Below are 17238 nucleotides of genomic sequence, written 5' to 3' on the forward strand. Positions count from 1 at the left end.
GCTACAGAGCCTGGGCAGGGTGATATGGAGGGTCTGCTGCTGCCATCAGAGAAGGGTTAACTGAAGAGGGCCCCACTACAAATCAGATACAAGTAAATCTATTTTTTTCAAAGCAGGGATAGGCCCATGCAAGTAAAGAATGCCCCTCCCAGCTCCCAAAAGCTGTAGGAGGTAAAGATGAACATCCACCTGAGGAGGCAGGCTTTTTTGAGGCTGTTTCAACTAACAGAGCCAGCTGGCCTGGTTCCCTCCTGGCTCACAATGCAGGGCAAGCAGCAACACGCATGGCCCAGCAGCAAAGGTAAGGACCATGTGGCCCACTCCCTTTCCCTTCAGTAACTTGTCTGGCCTGTACCAGTTGGGCCCACATCAACAGTCTCTCGGGCCCTCAGGCTGGGGAGGGAAAACCAATGGAAGCCTTGTACTGGGAGAAAGCAATCAAGCCTATTAAGTCACTTGGCTCAATCCCAGAATCCCAGCTCTAGAACCACCTAGAAATTTGCCTCAAAATAATTCGTAAGAACTTAAAGAAGTCCCAGGAGGCTAGGCAAAGCCAACCTAGTAGAAGCTCTAGCCCATCATTCTGGGATAGCAGATATAGCACTCTTTTCTCTAAAAGAGACTGACCCACATATTGGAGTGGGCCTAAAAAGGGCACTGGATGAGTCTGGGCTAGCACAGAGTCCTGCTTGCTTATGTCTATGTGGAAGTCCACAGAGAAGGCCCAAGTGGAACCTCCCTACACTCCCAATTCCCAGAAAAATCTCAGACCCATATGCCCCAACTCCCGGAAGAAGAAAATGCCCAGGAAGATGCCCTGACCCATCCAGGACCCATTCCTCTCCTGTTTGTCAGACTCCTTCACACTCATTCCTCTGGACACCGCCTGCCTTTAAGAGAGTGTCAAGAACTCCATGTGTCCTACATGACCCACTCTGGGGCCTGGGTTTAATAACAGCTCTGACACTTGCTGGGTGTGCTGCCAGTCTCGTCAGCCTCAATGTGCTCACCTGTAAGCTGAGGACACTAGGTGGGTCCACATGGCCATTATGAGGATTAATGAAATCACTCAGAGCCTGCTCAATGGGGCTGGCTATAACATGTGCTCAGTGAGTGGCAGTTGTCACCATGTCTTTTCAAAGCTGGAGGGTCCTCTGAAACCTAGCTTGAAAAAATGCTAGAGGTAGCCCATGAAGCTGCCAAGGTCTCAGCCACACTAGGAAGCCTCAGCTCTCATTGTGGTCCAGTGGTCAGGGATGGGGCTGGGTGAGTGAGGCAGCACCAAGATGCTGACTGGCTGACATCAACGCAAATCAACAAGATGCTCACTCCCTGGGAAAGAGGGCAGCCATGGGTCCACACCTCCAGTCACTACCTGCCCAGGTCACACCCTCTCAGAAATCAGCTCCCATCCAACCACCACTCTGAATTCTCAAAATGTTCTCTAAACACAACACTCTCAATAATGATCAACGGCAAGGCCCTTGTCAGTGACAGGTGTCTGAGCACCCTGGGAACACAGCCCAACTGGCCATTCCAGGAGCTTTCCTCACTCTGAAGTGTCAACTGGTCTGGATGAGGACTATTTCATCATCTTTCTCAAGGTGCAGAGAGTTCTGATAGACACTGGGCTGGAATTCATCAGCACAGGAGCTGTCCTATGTCACCTGTTGCCACTCCCCTACTCTCCCCTACTCAACATTTTGCTCTCTCCTCAACCAATGTTTAAGCATCAAAGCTGGGCTCACAACCTTCCCTTGGACAAGACTGTGGGCTTAGGCAGGGGACTGAGCCTTCCATGTCTGTGTCCGCAGTGCCTGGCACATAGGAGTCAATGAAATGTTCTCAAGCACATGGTGCCAGCTACATGGTACACAGGAATAACCAAAAGGTGATCAGCTGCTCTACACAGAGAGCTCAAATCTCCTGAGTGAATGGAGGCATTATCGGTTTTAACCTGTGTGTCAACTACCAGCACTCAAGTCCTAGAGGTCAGGCAGACTCCATGGGATACAAGGTTATAGAGAGCGGTGGTACCAAGTGGCACATGCATAGGAGACAACATAGCAGAAAAACAAAGGAAGTAGGTGCCAGGTCTGCAGGTTGGGGGTGAGTCTTCCCAACTAAGTGAAAGCAAAAACCCAAGCCTGCTGATAAGGTACACAGGCGGACAAAATGACCCTCAATAAAACAAGATACCTGGCTCCACTGGCAGTGGATGATCCTGGGGGCTGGTGCTGAGGTCCCAGGTGGGAGAGGCTGGAGCAGTAAAGAGGCGGATTCCCCAAGGAGGGTGGCAAACCACCCCAAGGGTTGGTGGTGTTCAGCCTGGGTGCAGACCTAGCCCCAGAAAGTGAGGGCTTGTTGTAGGGGGCAAAGGCCTGGTGGGCTCCAAAGATAACAGCAGTCCTTTGGGGAGGTTGGGGGATAGGGAATGCAGGGAGGCTGGTCATGGAATGGCGGTAGCGACCTGACACGGGGCCAGTTCCGCCGCCGCTGAGGCACTGATGGCAGGAGCAGGCGACTCCCATGTGGCCCGGTGGAGCAATGATGGTGGTCACTGGGTACGGGGGCCCTGCTTGGCGCCGCACACTACGGCAGAAGCTGGAAGTCTTGTTGGTTTGTGTGTGGGTGGCATAGTTGATGATGTAGTTGTACCCCAGAGGCGCCAAGTCCACGAGCTGATTGCCCCTGGCCACCTGCTGCTCCAGATAGTCACAAATGCTGGCTTCATAGGCCATCCAGAAGCCATCGTCGCTCATCCACTCCCAGACAATGCCCTGGCCTGGGGCTGAATGCTGGGGGAATAGGTGCCTCCGGACAGCCCGCATGGTGCCTGTTTTATAAGGAGCATTACATATACATAGTTAATCTGCTAGCACCCCCAAAACAAAGGGAATTCAAAAATTATTTTTTCTATAAACAAAGATGATCACAGTATATATAGGGTCATGGTACTATTTGACCTAAAGGTTGGCATTGGTTGTTCTTTCCAAATTTTGGGTGAAGAATAGAGAGTTCTCTTTAGGTTAAGAAACTGTGGCTCAAAGGGATCAAGTAGCAGGAGGGGAGCATGCTCCTGGGCAGGAGTGGGGATGCTGGAAGCTCAGGTGAAAGAACTGCAGTGGCTTAAACTCAATGAGGCTTTAAAAAATATTTCTAGCCCTGGCTGGTGTGGCTCAGTAGACTGATCACTGGCCTGAGAAACAAAAGGTCACCAGTTTGATTCCCAGACAGGGCACACGCCTGGACTGCGGGCCAGGACCACAGTTAGGGGGTGTGTGAGAGGCAACTGATCACACATTGATGTTTCTCTTCTTCTTTCTCCCTCCCTTCCCCTCTTTCTAAAGGTAAATAAATAAGATCTTTAAAAAAATTCTAATGATATATAATCTCACTTAAAAAATTAAAAATATAAAAGTATAAAGAAAATTAAGTCGCCCATAATCCATATTGCAGTGCATTTCTTCCCATGCAGTCTCCTAGGCACATACATTCAAGGTAGCCAACAATCATACCGAAAAATTTTTCCTACTATTTTCATGTATAATGCCCCATACCAGGAGCATAAATAAGTCTCTAAAACTTTGAAAAACTCATTATTGTTACATAATTCTCTTACATAGATGTACCATTCCCTTTGACTTCTCAAGTAGCAAAATATTGGGTAACACCCTGTGCTTAGCTTATATTTTTAATAAAATCAAACCTAAAGATTAAAAAAGAAAAAAATAAATTTAGGCCATGCTTCTAATAGCACTTGCCAAAAGATGATCACTGCAATTACTTCCCACCTGGTTTCCCAACTACAGCAGCCCTTGCCTCCACCCAAATCAGATCATGTCAGTCTTCTGCTCAAATCCTTCCATGGCTCCCTCTTTCAGAATAAAAGTAGCCCCTTTGAGAGACTGGAAAACACTGCAGAACTTAGCCCTCACTCCTGCCCTTCCTTCAGGTCTGTCTCTGTCCCTTCCCAGTGTCACCAAAGCTCAAACTCCCAATCAACCTTTCCCAACACTACGCTTCCACTCCCTGATCAACACTTACCGCTATCTAACATAATACACAATTTATGCTTTATCTTGTTTGCTACTTGTTTTCTGAAAACATCATGAAGCCAGGGACTATTACCTACATCTGACTGATTAGAAGCCTTAGTCTTCACTTGTCTGAGAATGTGGCTACAGGGATCAGAGTAGGGCTTCTCAGTCTTGAAACAAATGACATTCTGGGCCAATAATCGTTTGTCGTGGGGGGCTGGTCCTGTGCACTGTAGGACGTTTAGCAGTATCCCTGGCTTCTATCTACTAGCTGCCAGTAGCACCCTGACCCAGTCATGACAATCAAAACTGCCTCCAGACATTATCAAATGTCCTAGGGGACAAAATCACTCCTAGCGGAGAACCACTGGGTTAGAGGGACAGGAAACGTTCTGGGAGGAAGCTGGTGGCTCCATTTTCAGTAATACTGATCGAAACATAAAATAAAACCAAATATGAGTGCACAGGAGAGTGGCATAACCTGCCCAGGTCACCCAGCTATGGCGCATTGGAGCCAGAACTCATCACACCAGGCCTTCTTAACTAGCATGGCACACCACCTCCATGCTGGTGGCCTGCCAGCAAGAGCCTCAAATCTCTGTAGGTGGAGGCAGGCATTTTTGGTTTGGGAAACAAAAGGGAAAGGGGCTGGAAGGGCCTCTGCATTGTGCTCCCAAGACACACTCTACTACTAAGAGGTACAGCAGAGACTCAAATAACGTTTCATTAAAATGCTGATGAGATGCCGTAGGAACTCAATTCTTTTTTATATCAATTAGCCTTGGTAAAACTGGTTTTGTTATACATTGTATCAGTAAAGTCACGGAACCTATCAAGGACGTTAACTGTACATCTCACATTGTGTGGTACCTGCTATTACTCATAGCACCTGCCTCTCAACTGCATGAATTTCAGGGAAAGGACTAAGCTCTGAGAGTCAATTCTGTAACTCCAACACCTAGCACAGCCGAAGCAGGTGCTTAGACACATACCAGAAGCAGAACATGTCTTACCAGTGTCCTGGCGGAACTGGGTCCAGCTGGGGAGGTCGATGATATAAGGGGCCAGCGAGGGGTCAGCCTGGCCTAAGGGGATGCTGTGGGCCAGGCTCCCCAGCCCAAAGCGCTGGCCCTTCTGCTGGACAAACTGCTGCTCAATGTAGCTACAGACAGTGGCACTGTAGGGGTGCCAGGTTCCCAGCTCATCCTGCCATTCCCACACGGCCACTGCCACAGGGCTGGTGTACACCTGAGTCAGGGAAGAGCTTGGGGCCATGGCCATCTTCCCCAGGACTCCCTCTGCTTTCCCAAATGGCTTCAGACCACTCTGGGCTGGCTTCTCCAGTTCATCGCCCAGTGTTTCCAGAAGACCTGTAAACAGGACAAACAAGCAATTACCAACGCACACAGTGGCCCTGCCACAGTCAGCCTCACGTAGGGAAAAAAAAAACATGCTTTTCCAGTCACTTTTTCCCCCTAATTCCTTAAGGCATTTTGAATCAAGTACCTGATCCTATCTCTTTGCTCAGGTAACCACGGAGAATTCAGAGTCAATCAAGCAACCTACCTGTCTCTACCAATGTTCAGGAAGATATAGTGAATTTTATGCACTGATCATCAGCCTAATTTCTGTCTTTTTATCAATAATTTCCCTCTAACCCACTACTATTTGTATCCTTTCATATTGTACATATTTTTATGAATCATCGCTAACCCCTCACTGACTGAGGCCATGATGACCTTTCGCACCTGTGGAAGGACTCTAGCGTTTCCAGATCAGGTTTGTCTGTTTTTCTCCCATGCAACAGATGGGAAAAAAGCTGTGTCTCAAAAAGGACCAAGGCTCAAGGACAGCCAGGGGCTCAATGGCAGAGCTGAAACTCACAGCACAGATCCTACCTCCACCTGAGTCTCAAGGCTGCCCCAGGAGGCATCATTAACCATGAAGGATGCCCCTGATAAACATCAAAATCTCACGGTTGCTGAAGCCTGGCCTCTCTGCACTTCCCTCTCTGTGCCTAGGCCTCACTGATCAGCAGTCAGGTCCAGTGAGTTTACACCCACCTTCCAAAACATTCTTATCCCAGTCGCTCCAGCCCATCTTCTTCCCTTGTACTCTAATCATCTTTCAGGCCCAGCCTGTCACTCAGCGAGCCTTTCCCTGGCTCCCCAGCACATGAACTTCTTCACAGCACCACCCAGAACTCTTCCCATATACATGTATGAGTATGATGATGTTCTGTGTCTTTCTACCTGCTTCTCCCATGACCAACAGCAACCCAGCAAGTCTGCCCTGTCCACAGCCGTATCACCAGCCCCAGCATAGGCCTTGTCACATAGTGTCACATGCACATTAATTCAAAGCACCGCTAATGGAAGGGGACAATGATCTGGTGCACCTGCAGCTGCTTGAAGGAGAGAAGTCTGTCGATGCCCTCTGTTGTAGCAGTCCCCCCAGAGCACCAGCTTCCAGCACGTGAGAGGCATAAGACAAACATTTAGTGGCAAACACCAAGTGGATTCGTCTCATTGAAGCCTAACAGACTAACAAGGTGCTTTTTCTTCCACTTCATGGATAGGAAACCAAAGCTCAAAGAAGTCAAAGTATTATTATTATTGAAGGTCACACTGACACTGCTAAGTGTTAGCACAGAGCGCAAATCCAGATCAATCTGGCACTAATGCCAGTTTTCTTAGAGAAGAAAGATCACTCTGAACTCTACCTTGGGCTCCACTCACAGGCCCAACTTAGGGAGAGGGAAGGAGGGAGAAAGGAACCCACATCTCAAATCCTAGAACAACATGCTCATGCAGGCTTGGTGCCAACAGGGTTCCCTGTCATACCATCTACTCTGATTCCCACACAAACCTCTGAAGTACACACACTGAAGTTTATCCCCATTTTGCAGATAAGGAAACTGAGGCCCAGGTAATAGCAGTGACTCTAGCTTACATAGCTAGTAAGAAGGCTGAGACCCTGGGCTTTCGCTGCTGTCCCTAAGGCTGCACTACACCACCAAGGTTTCAATAATGGCCAAAACCACTGCCCCACAAGGAAGTAGATCTGAAGCAGCACGTGGAAAGAAAAGGGTATAGCTCTAACGTCAACACACTGCTGATTTACTCTACTCACTGTATCATTACTGAAGGTACCCAAACTCTCCAAGCTTGCTTTCCTTTTCTTTCATTTGGAAATGAAGATACAAACACCAATTTTAAAGCACAGATGTGTACAGAGCACCCAGCAAAGCACCAGGCACATCAGCAAATCTTGGCCTCCCTCCCTTTTCCTCCCCCTCAACCCCAGTACCTCCCCACGGGCCAAGCGCGGGTGAGGAGTGGCAGCGTGGCAGCACTGAGCCCACAGCAGGAACACGGGCGATGAGTCAGGCCTGCGCCAACTGAGTACACCTGTGGTGCCAGGGCTGCTGCTGAGCTGCCAGCTGCTCCAATAAAAAGCGCACATCCCGCCCTGGAGGATTGGACCTAGGATGCCCTTGGGCTGACTGGCTGGTTTATTAGCTCAGTGCCTGCAATTAGAAGTCTCTGGAACCACATCCAGGTACAAATCACAGGACCAATTTCAGGGCCAATTACTCCTGAGTCCAGACTTTCCTCCTGACAGGCATCACTCAACTCTCAGGCACCACATGCCTTCTATATATCAGCACACATAGCACCTCACCAGATCAATCAACTCCCAGAACTTTGCCAAAGAGCCTGAGAAATACTGTTGAGAACTTCAGCTAAAGCTTTTAATGAAAATGTTCAGTCTCCACTGACTGCAGGCCCACCACGGTCCACGCCCTGTCTGGGTAGTGGAGACCCCAAGATGAAGCAATCATGGCACACAGCCCTTCTGTGCCTGGGTGCTGTCCCCACTTATATCAAGCCTTCCACCTTATGTCCAGCCAAATTAAATTCTAGCAAGTGCCAGAACATTCAGAGCCATTTCCCACCTCCCAGCCATGGATCCTACCAGTAGTTGTGTCTAGATTCCTGCCCTCTCTCCACATAAGCCCCCCTGCAAACATGTCCATCTTTCCAGACTCAGACACAGCACCCTCCTCCTGAGCCCTCTGACCTCCACCTTCATGAGCATCTTCACCACATTCCACTTATCCTTGGTTTCAGTGTCTCTCTCCCTACTGGAACAGGGACTTCCTGAGGGCAGAGCTAGGGCTGACCCAAAGCTGGAGCTGCAGCTCTTCAATGTCCAATATCCCAAAGGGTCTGAAACACCAGAGGAAAAAAGAAAGGAGAACCTTCTGCTCCAGAGGCCAGGCATTTGAGATATTGCCCAGAAATGCCCAGTGACATCCCCTTAAACACAGTGCTTACACGCATATAGCAGCCCTGTCAATGCACCCATTCTCTGCAACGACCTCAACTACTGGGGAGCTGCAGTTCAAAAACCTAATTTGTTTTAGCTCCTAATGACAGGGCTATTTAGTGTTGTTAATTATGAAAGTTATTATTATTATAATTGGTCATGGAAAAAAGTCTCAATCTGGAAGCAAAAACACCTTAAAATAATGGAATTCTGTTTTTTTAAATACAGTAGTCCCACTCTATATCACGGTTCACTTATCGTGGCCTCACTGTATCACGGGATTTTAAAAAATATTTAATTATTTATCACAGATTTTTCGCTATATTGCGGGATTTTGCGGTACTGTATACATATGTTGTTAAAGTTACGTAGGTTTAAGAGTGTAGAATAAATGTAAGGTTCCTACTTCGCGGGAGGGTCTAGAACGTAATACCCATGATAAGTGAGGGAATACTGTATTTTATTTATTTATTTTTAGAGAGAGGAGAAGGAAGAGAGAGAAAGGGAAAGAAACATCTACATGTGAGAGAATCGTCAATCAGCTGCCTTCCCCACAAGCCCTAACCGGGGACTGAACCCAAAATCCAGGCATGTGTCCTGACCAGGAATTGAACCAGTGACCTTTTGCTTTGTGGGACGACCTCTGACCAACTGAGCCACACCTGTCAGGGCTTAAAATAATGGAATTCTTAAATAAATTATGGAATATCCTAATGAGGAATGTTTACAAAAGGCTTACAGACCTGAGATAATGCTCATGACAAGTCAAAAATACACGCTACGTAAGTGTACATGCTATGCTCTCAGGCACATGGGTGTGCCACTTACTGAGCACCTGCTATGTGGCACACACTCTGCTGTCCTGAGCAGAAATGAAGACAACCTGTTAGACCCCTCCTCTCGTGTCACACACACTGCGCTCTACTCAGTCTCCCAGGTGTTCAGCGACCTTGGGACGGTCACCTTCCCTTCTCTAGGTTCGACTTACTATTCAGGTGGCTGAATGGGTTTTCCAGCAGAACCCTTTACCAAATGCAATCGTATACCACTCGATATGTAAAACACAGAAATGAGGGGTACTCTTTTTTTTTTCCAGGAAAGCGAGGGGTACTATTTTTGACACAGAGGTGGACTCCATTCCTACTTCCCAAGAGCCCCAGGAAGCTCTTTTGCAGAACAGAAGAGTTCTGAGGAGCATGGATTGGAAACCGATGACACCAGGTGACTTCAAGTCCTATTTTCTAGCCGCCTCACTTTCAGGCTCTTTTCAAGAAGCACGGCCTGAAACTCCATACCCTAGCAGCTGACACAGTGAGCATGACCTGTAACTAGAACATGACCTTCAAAGACTTCTTACAGTACAGCCCACCACCAGGGCACTGGCAAGGAGCCTTCCCACAGACCTGGGAAGGTCAAATCCTGCACAAAAACACATCCAAGAAATGTTCTACTTTAGTAGAAATGTTGCTTGTAACACAAATTTAAAACAATGGAATATTATCTTTTGCCTCTCAAAGCAGTAGAAATAACTTAGTTTCAATACTCAGTACTGGTGATAGTACACTGAGACTTCATACTGCTTGAAAGGATACAACTTATTCAGAAACACTTGGGTAATATGTATCAAGAGATTAAAGAATGTTCACTTGCTTTGACCCAATAATTAAGAATCTATCTAGGGCCCTAGACAGGTAGCTCAGTTGGTTACAGTGTCATCTCAATACACCAAGGTTGAGGGTTTGATCCCTGTCAGGGAACATACAAGAATCAAACAATGAATGCATAAATCAGTGGACAAAAAAAGCGATGTTTCGCTCTCTTTCTCTCCCCCCCCTTCCCCTTTCTCTCTCTCTAAAATCAATTTTAAAAATCAACCTAAGAAGATTTAGAAAAACTTCAATATAAAGACATTCACCATAGCATTATTTTAACTAGGTAAAAGAGAAGCATAAAGAAAACTCAATAAAAATGTACCAAACTGTTAACAACAGCTGCCTTTGAACAGAGAAACTATAAACCTTTTATTCGACTTTACTTATATATCTGAACTTCTCTCATTTTCTGAAGTGAGAAAGTATAACTTCAGTTTTCAGAAACAAATCTCTTTAAAATGCCTAACACTTTTAACCCTGGCCAGGTGGCTCAGTTAGCTGGAGCATCATCCCATACACCAAAAAGAGGTTGCAGGTTTGAGTCCCAGTCAGAGCACATACCTAGGTTGTGGGTTCGAGCCCCAGTCAGGGCATGTACGGGAGGAAACCAATTGATGTTTGCCTCTCATATCAATGTTTTTCTCTCCCCGCAACCCTAACCTCTGCTCTCTAAAATCAATAAAAACATATCCTCGTATTTAAAAAAATAAAATAAAATGCCTATCACTTTAAAAAGATCATAAATATAAACCAAACCACCACCACCATTACTTACCATCATTATTTTAAATGGCTGCTACTACCCCAGTGGGGTTTAACTAATAACAGGCCTTGTCAAAGTACCATGGCGCCTCCTTGCCAAGAAACATTCCCCATCCCCAAGTTACAAAAAAATGCAGAAAACTGACTATCTGGGTGCCTAAACTATAACAATAGAAGAACAATGCAAGATGGTGTTACTGTCCTAAAAAACTGGTGCCACCCAGAACTTCCTAGATTTCTGAGACACAAGAAAATTAACACATGACTTGTTCCTTTCACAAGGGCTGCTGGAAGGGAAGAGACAGCTCCTCTTCTGGCTGGTGCCTGCTCGGAGCCCTCCAGGGACAGGTCCTAGTAACCTACAATTCCCTTGGTCCGAGCATGAAGAACCTGCCGCTCCTTCTCTGCCAGGAGCAACCTGACCACCTGCAGTAACAACAACAGTGGCTACCGACCAACAGCTTACTATGCACCAGGCACTGTGCTAACTATAAGTTCTCATTTAATCCTCACAATGCAGGGGATAAGTATCATCTCTATTTTATAAATGAGAAAAGTGAGGCAAAAGAAGATAAGCAACTTGACCAAGAATACATAGAAACAAGTAAACCCAAATCTATTTCCAGAGTCCATCAAGACAGAAGAGAAACTGATGCTGGACAAATCAGCCTGCCAGATGTTTTTCTTGGCCTACACAGTTTTCCCGTTTTTTGTTTTTTGTTTTTTTTTCAATTGAGCTGATGTTTAAAAATTGAAATATTCACCATTTTTTAAAAATCCAGATTTTCAGCTTCTTGAAAACCAGAAAAGTTGGCAACATTTTCAGACCTGACCTAGATTCATTATTTGTCGAGAAACAGCTAGCTAATACACACCCTCTAGGTTACCACAGTTACCATGACTCCCCATGGCAGAAGTCGGCCAACTCTTCCTGTAAAGGGTCAGAAACTAGTTATTTTATGCTTTGCAGAACAAAGGGTGTCTGCTGCAACTATGTAGCTCTGGCACTATAATACAAAAACAGCCATAGACAATGTGTAAACTTAACTGGAGTGGTTGTGCCCCAGTAAAACTCTATTAACAAAACAGGCAGTAGGCCAAACCTGGCCTGTGGGCTATGGTGTGTCAACGCCTCCCCTACTGCCTCCCCAACATCTATCACTGTGTTCTACTGTCCTATAAATGATAAATGCTTTCTGAACCCATTTCTCTACCAAAAAGCAGGAGAGTGCCTATGTCTCTGGCTAGCCACCCCAACAACATGCCCTGCCATTTGCTGACATGCCAGTCTTTGTCCAACATCTGATGATGATATACAGTATCCAATAGCACAGCAGGCAGCATGCTGTTAGTGCCACCCTTAGGAAGCCCAACTGCTTCCCAGAGCCACACCCAGCATTAGCACCTTGGAAATGAGGTCCCGCCTGCCCTCTCTACACTTCCACTAAACCCTCTAATCTGTTCCCATGGCTTCAATAATGCCATGCACACAGACCACTCAAATCTTTCTTCAGAGCCCTCTGCTCCAGCCATCCGGAACTTGGGGGAGGACCCAGAATAGGCCAGGCTGTTTCATGCCCCTCACCCTGCACTGAGAGAGTGTCCACCCCACCTGTCCCACTATCCCTCTTTTAATTCCCAGCTTGAGACGCTGTATACTGCAAAATCATTCCTACATCTGCTCCTGCCCCACAGGGAGAAGTGGCCACTTCTAACAATCAATGTACATGTAACATCTGGGTGCAATTACCTACCTGTCCCCTCCACTGGCAGGAAAAGATATCTTAAAGAAGACACAGAACACTAACTATAAATGAAAAAATACATTTTACTATGTAAAAATTAAGAATAGTCATTCAACAAAATATGCCTTAAAGAAAGTAGAAAGATAAGCTACAAGCTGGAAGAAAATATTTGTAATATGAATAAAGAATTAATAGATAAAGAACCCCTACAAATCAATAATAATAAAGCAAAACCCCACAGAAAATTGACAAGAGACATTAACAAATACTTCACAAGAAATACATATGCTAATAAACTTATAAAGAGATGTTCAATGTTAGGCCTCAGGGACATAGAAATCAACATCCCAAAGATCCAATTTTATACCCATTCAATTGGCAAAAACAAAAAAAGCATGCCTATAGCAAGTGTTGACAAAAGCGTGGAACAATTGGAAGTCCTGTACATGGCTGCTGGTGGGATGTAACTGATACAACCACTTCAGAAAATAGTTTGGCAATATCAACAAAAGTTGAGCATTTATTTACCTGATGACCCAGCAAAATATTCCCCCTAAGTTTACAACCAGAAAACCTCTCACGTATGTACAACAGGAGACGTGTGTGGAAATGTTCAGGGCGGCACACTTACAACAGCTAAAACCTGGAAACAATTAAGTGCCCGTCAATGGAAGATCAGATGCATAACTGTCGTTTGTTCACACCATAGAATATTAGTAGTAAAAACAAATGAACCACAATACCTGCAATAATATGAATAAATCTTAGCAAAACTATATATTTTTTACTTTCTTTAGAAATACATAGGTACAATAAACTATATTAAAATGAAAGCAAGGGGATAATGGTTATTGCAGGATAAAAATGGGAAGAAAGATTGCATGATTAGATGTATACTCTTGTTTCAAACCACAAACATTTTTTTAAACTTTTATTTATTGATTTGAGAGAGAGAGAGAGAGAGAGAGAGAGAGAGAGACATCAATTTGTTGTTCCACTTATTTATGCATTCATTGGTTTATTCTTGCATGTCCCCTGACCAGAGATCGAACCTGCACCCTTGGTGTATCAGGACAACACTCCTAAGCTTTTATTTTGAGTGGTTGAAATACAGAAGCTTACTACATTCATTTAAAATAACTTAGTAAGTAAATATAAGCAAGCTTAAGGTAAAAATTAAACACAACAGAGACCATTTAATTTATCTTTCTACTCCAAGTGCCAAGCACAAGCCCTGGCATACAACTTCTGTAGGCATATATAGAATGAATCAGGGACTTTTCTCCCTAGCCTACAGTCCCCCTCCTGTTATCACCTTACATACCTCTAATCTGTCTGAAGCCAAACTCACCATCCTGCTTCCCATTTCTGCTTTTCCTCCTGGATTCCCTGGCTCCACTCTGACCCAGGCAGTTAGAAGAAAAACCTGGAAGTCTTGCTCCTCCTCACCCTTCTCCCCACTGCCCCAGAGGTACCATGGCTTCCGCTCTCCTCCCTCCTCAGCTTCTCAGCACCCACTGCCAGCATCTGGTTGGGACCTTTATGCCTCTCACCTTGGTAAGTATTCTCTCCCACTGGCTTCCCCAACTCTTGTCTCTCCTTCTAGTCCACCTCAAAGATAGGTGTAAGATTGAGCTTCCTGCAGCCTAGTTCTGATCCTGTTTCTTCCACACTTCCACCAGATTTCTGGAATAAAACTGAAGTTCCTTGGATTGACATTGAAGCCCATCACAATCTGGTCCCTCCCTATTGACAGTATTTGCCAGTGCACTTCCCTTCAATACCCTCTTTCATCTATTCCTCCCTCTCCCCGACCCTTCCCAAATAATTTAAGTGATAATCTGCTACCACATATACCTCCAACCTCAGCTCTCCACAGAATCTCATTCACCTGGCCACCCACCCTCACCTGAGCCATACTTTCAAGGCCCCATTTAAATACCACCTCCATGATGCCTTGGTGTGCCCAACTGAAAGAAAACGCCCTTTTATCAACTTCCATGGCATTCTGTCTGTCCTGTATAGTTCTTGATGCCCATCAATGAGTTAAGGGCGAAAGCTCATGTTCACCTCCCCCTTACCAGAAAAAGCTGGCATAGTGTAAGGAAACAGTCACAAAGAGAATAATCCAATCAAATCAAATCCACACTTTCCAGCCAGTGTACAAATTTTAAATGCCCCCCATTCTTCTGCTAAAATCCTTCTGCTCCCCAGTGCCTTGGCATAGCCCACAAACCCTCTGCACTCAGTCCTCTGTCCACCTTTTTAGCATCTTCTACCCCTCATCCATCCCTTGTTTGTCCAGCAACTAGGCTACTTACAGTGGCCCAGACATGTCAAGTAGCTTCACAACTGCATTTGCCAATTCCTCTGCCATGCTGCTGCCCCTATTTTCTAAGTCTTACTCATTCACAACTCACTTTAGCTAGTAGCTTCCAGAAACTTCCCTCCTACCCCTTCCTGGAGGGGTGGGGGCTCTGCACCTGTGAGTCCCTACTCCTCAACACATATCACACACTGACAATACCTTGTCACTGTCTATGGTTTGTCTGTCTTTTCTACCAAACCACCAAATTCCAGAAGACAGAGGTCTTGTTGCTCCTCACTGTACCCCAGCACTGAACATGGGCCTTCACACAAAGGAGGCACCCAGTTAATGTTCTTGAAACAAAAAGAAATCAAAATTTCCAGTTCAAATGCAGAAATCGTGCCTTATGTCCCTTTATCCCATAAAGCATGTCTTAAAGTGCAAACCATGTAGAAAGCACCCTCTAAGACTGGTTAAACAGGAGAAGCCATTGGCAAGAATCCATGTGAATTTATTTGAGAGGGTTGGCAATCAACAACCTACTTCCAGGGCTCACTTTCATCCCAGAGACTTCAAATTCTACCCTCCTCAGCCCCCACCTTCTCTACTGAAAACCAGATTAAGAAGGCAGCAACGTAAAGCCTCCATGGCTCTCACCTTTTCTCTCTGGAGAGCTGGCACAAACTGTCCCTTCTTGATGGAGACACCAGATCCTCAGGAGGAATGACTTGTTTGAGTTCCCATCTTGATATAAAATGCAGACAACAAAAACCAGGCAAATCTGAAAGGCCTGCTGACTCAGCGACACAAATTCCAAGGCACCTTTGCCAGCAAGGAAGAAGATGATCAGGTTTTAAATTGAGAAACAGCAGTTAGTGAAAATGAATGCACAGATGTTGGGTCCTGTGTGCTGCGACTGGGGACTGGAAACCACCAGATTTATTTTCCAGCACCCTAGGCAGAGCAGACGTAGAGGAGTCTTCCTCTGCCTACTCAAATAATCAAGAGGGTTGTAAAAAAAAAAAAAAAAAAGAAAGAAAGAAAAAGAAAAAGAAAACCTGAGCCCTTCCCTTTCGTAGAAAAGCCCAGAAGGACTTGATAAGCCAATCTGCAGTGTAGGCATTCAGGAAATCAACACGCCAGAAAGGGGAAAAGTCTGACCAAAATCACACAGCAACGAACAAGAGGCCTAGTTATATTTACTCTGATGGTTTAAGTTAAAGCCTAATTTTGGCTACCAGGAAGTCCACCTTCTAGAACTTGAGAGGAGCTGGAATGGCATGCAGAAATATTTTGAGTTTCTTAAGGGTCCAAACGTCTGTGCACACACTATTTCTACTGCTACTGGCACTTAGGGAAGTGGAACCAGTAGCTAGCTGGCTGAGAAAGGCGGGATGAAAGGGCAGCTCCAGAAAAGTCTTCTAAATCCTATTCAGCATACATTACGTCCCCCACAATGGTAAGACAGGGTCCCTGGAAACAGAAGCTTCCTGGAAGGCGGACCCCCCCACTTGGGACACAGAACCAGAGTTAGGAGGCAAAGTCCTCTAAATTACAGCACCCTCTCCAGTGAGTCGTTAGTTGGAAGCAGATCCCAGCAGAACCCACACGCTAACCGGCAGCCCGCTGGTAATATCACCACCGCCTCGCCCCAGTTCTGTAGAGAGGGTCCACTCCTCCCGACCGACCCAAACTCCCAGGGTCTGCGCCCTCCACCTGCCAGCGCTTTGGCTTTCTCCCCTGCGTTCACTCTCCCACCCAGTACCCAGTCTAAGTTCCCAGCGCCAACTCTCACCTCCGGGACCTCCAGTCTCGAGACCAGCCCTCCTCCCAACTTTATACCCGGACTCTTCTCTGGCCCGGCCCGGCCCGGCCCGGCACGGCACAGCCCTCCTTCACTTTCATGCCCGCCCCTTTCCGGTCCCACCTCAGCTAGGTCTCTCCCGCGCCCTCGGAAACCTAACTCTGGCGACCAGCAGGTGACCTGACCACCCCCTCTCACCGAGGCTGAGGAGGGCGAGGGGGCAAGATAAGGGCACTGCCGCCCTTTCGGTGCAGCTCTGGCTCGGCCTGGGCAAGACTCCGGCCGCGTCTTGGACCCTGAAGAGAAGACAGCCAGAGTGAAACTCCCCGTCGTAGCTTCCTTGCGCTCTGATGCGCATGCCCAGGACGCGGGGCCTTCTGGGAAATGTAGTTTAGTCGGGGCGGGGGTGGGGCCGGGCCGACCTGTTCAGGTGTATCTAATTCTTCCTCAGCCTGTTCACTCATCGAGTTGCTCCTTCATTAATTTACTTATTATACATAGTTTTAAATTTTATTTATTGATTTTTTTATAGAGAGGCAGGGGGAGAGAGAGAGAAACATCGATTTGTTATTTATGCACTCATTGGTTGATTTTA

At 46.3% G+C, this 17238-nt stretch overlaps 1 protein-coding gene across 1 annotated transcript in view; it reads right to left on the reverse strand.

Annotated features, from left to right (window-relative positions):
• Positions 1–16983, reverse strand: part of DTX2 (deltex E3 ubiquitin ligase 2) — a 35376-nt gene extending 18393 nt beyond the window's left edge. The window contains exons 1-4 of the mRNA XM_090276851.1: positions 16842–16983; positions 15497–15661; positions 5054–5410; positions 2200–2836 (exon numbers count right to left, since the gene is read on the reverse strand). Of these exons, the coding sequence (XP_090132977.1) occupies positions 2200–2836; positions 5054–5321 (905 nt within the window). The 5' untranslated portion in view covers positions 5322–5410; positions 15497–15661; positions 16842–16983. The remainder of the gene's footprint in view (positions 1–2199; positions 2837–5053; positions 5411–15496; positions 15662–16841) is intronic.
• Between the last annotated feature and the right edge of the window lie 255 nt (positions 16984–17238).

The sequence above is a fragment of the Furipterus horrens genome, unplaced genomic scaffold (genome assembly GCF_987537825.1).
Source record: "Furipterus horrens unplaced genomic scaffold, mFurHor1.1.pri manual_scaffold_5, whole genome shotgun sequence".
Classification (NCBI taxonomy): domain Eukaryota; kingdom Metazoa; phylum Chordata; class Mammalia; order Chiroptera; family Furipteridae; genus Furipterus; species Furipterus horrens.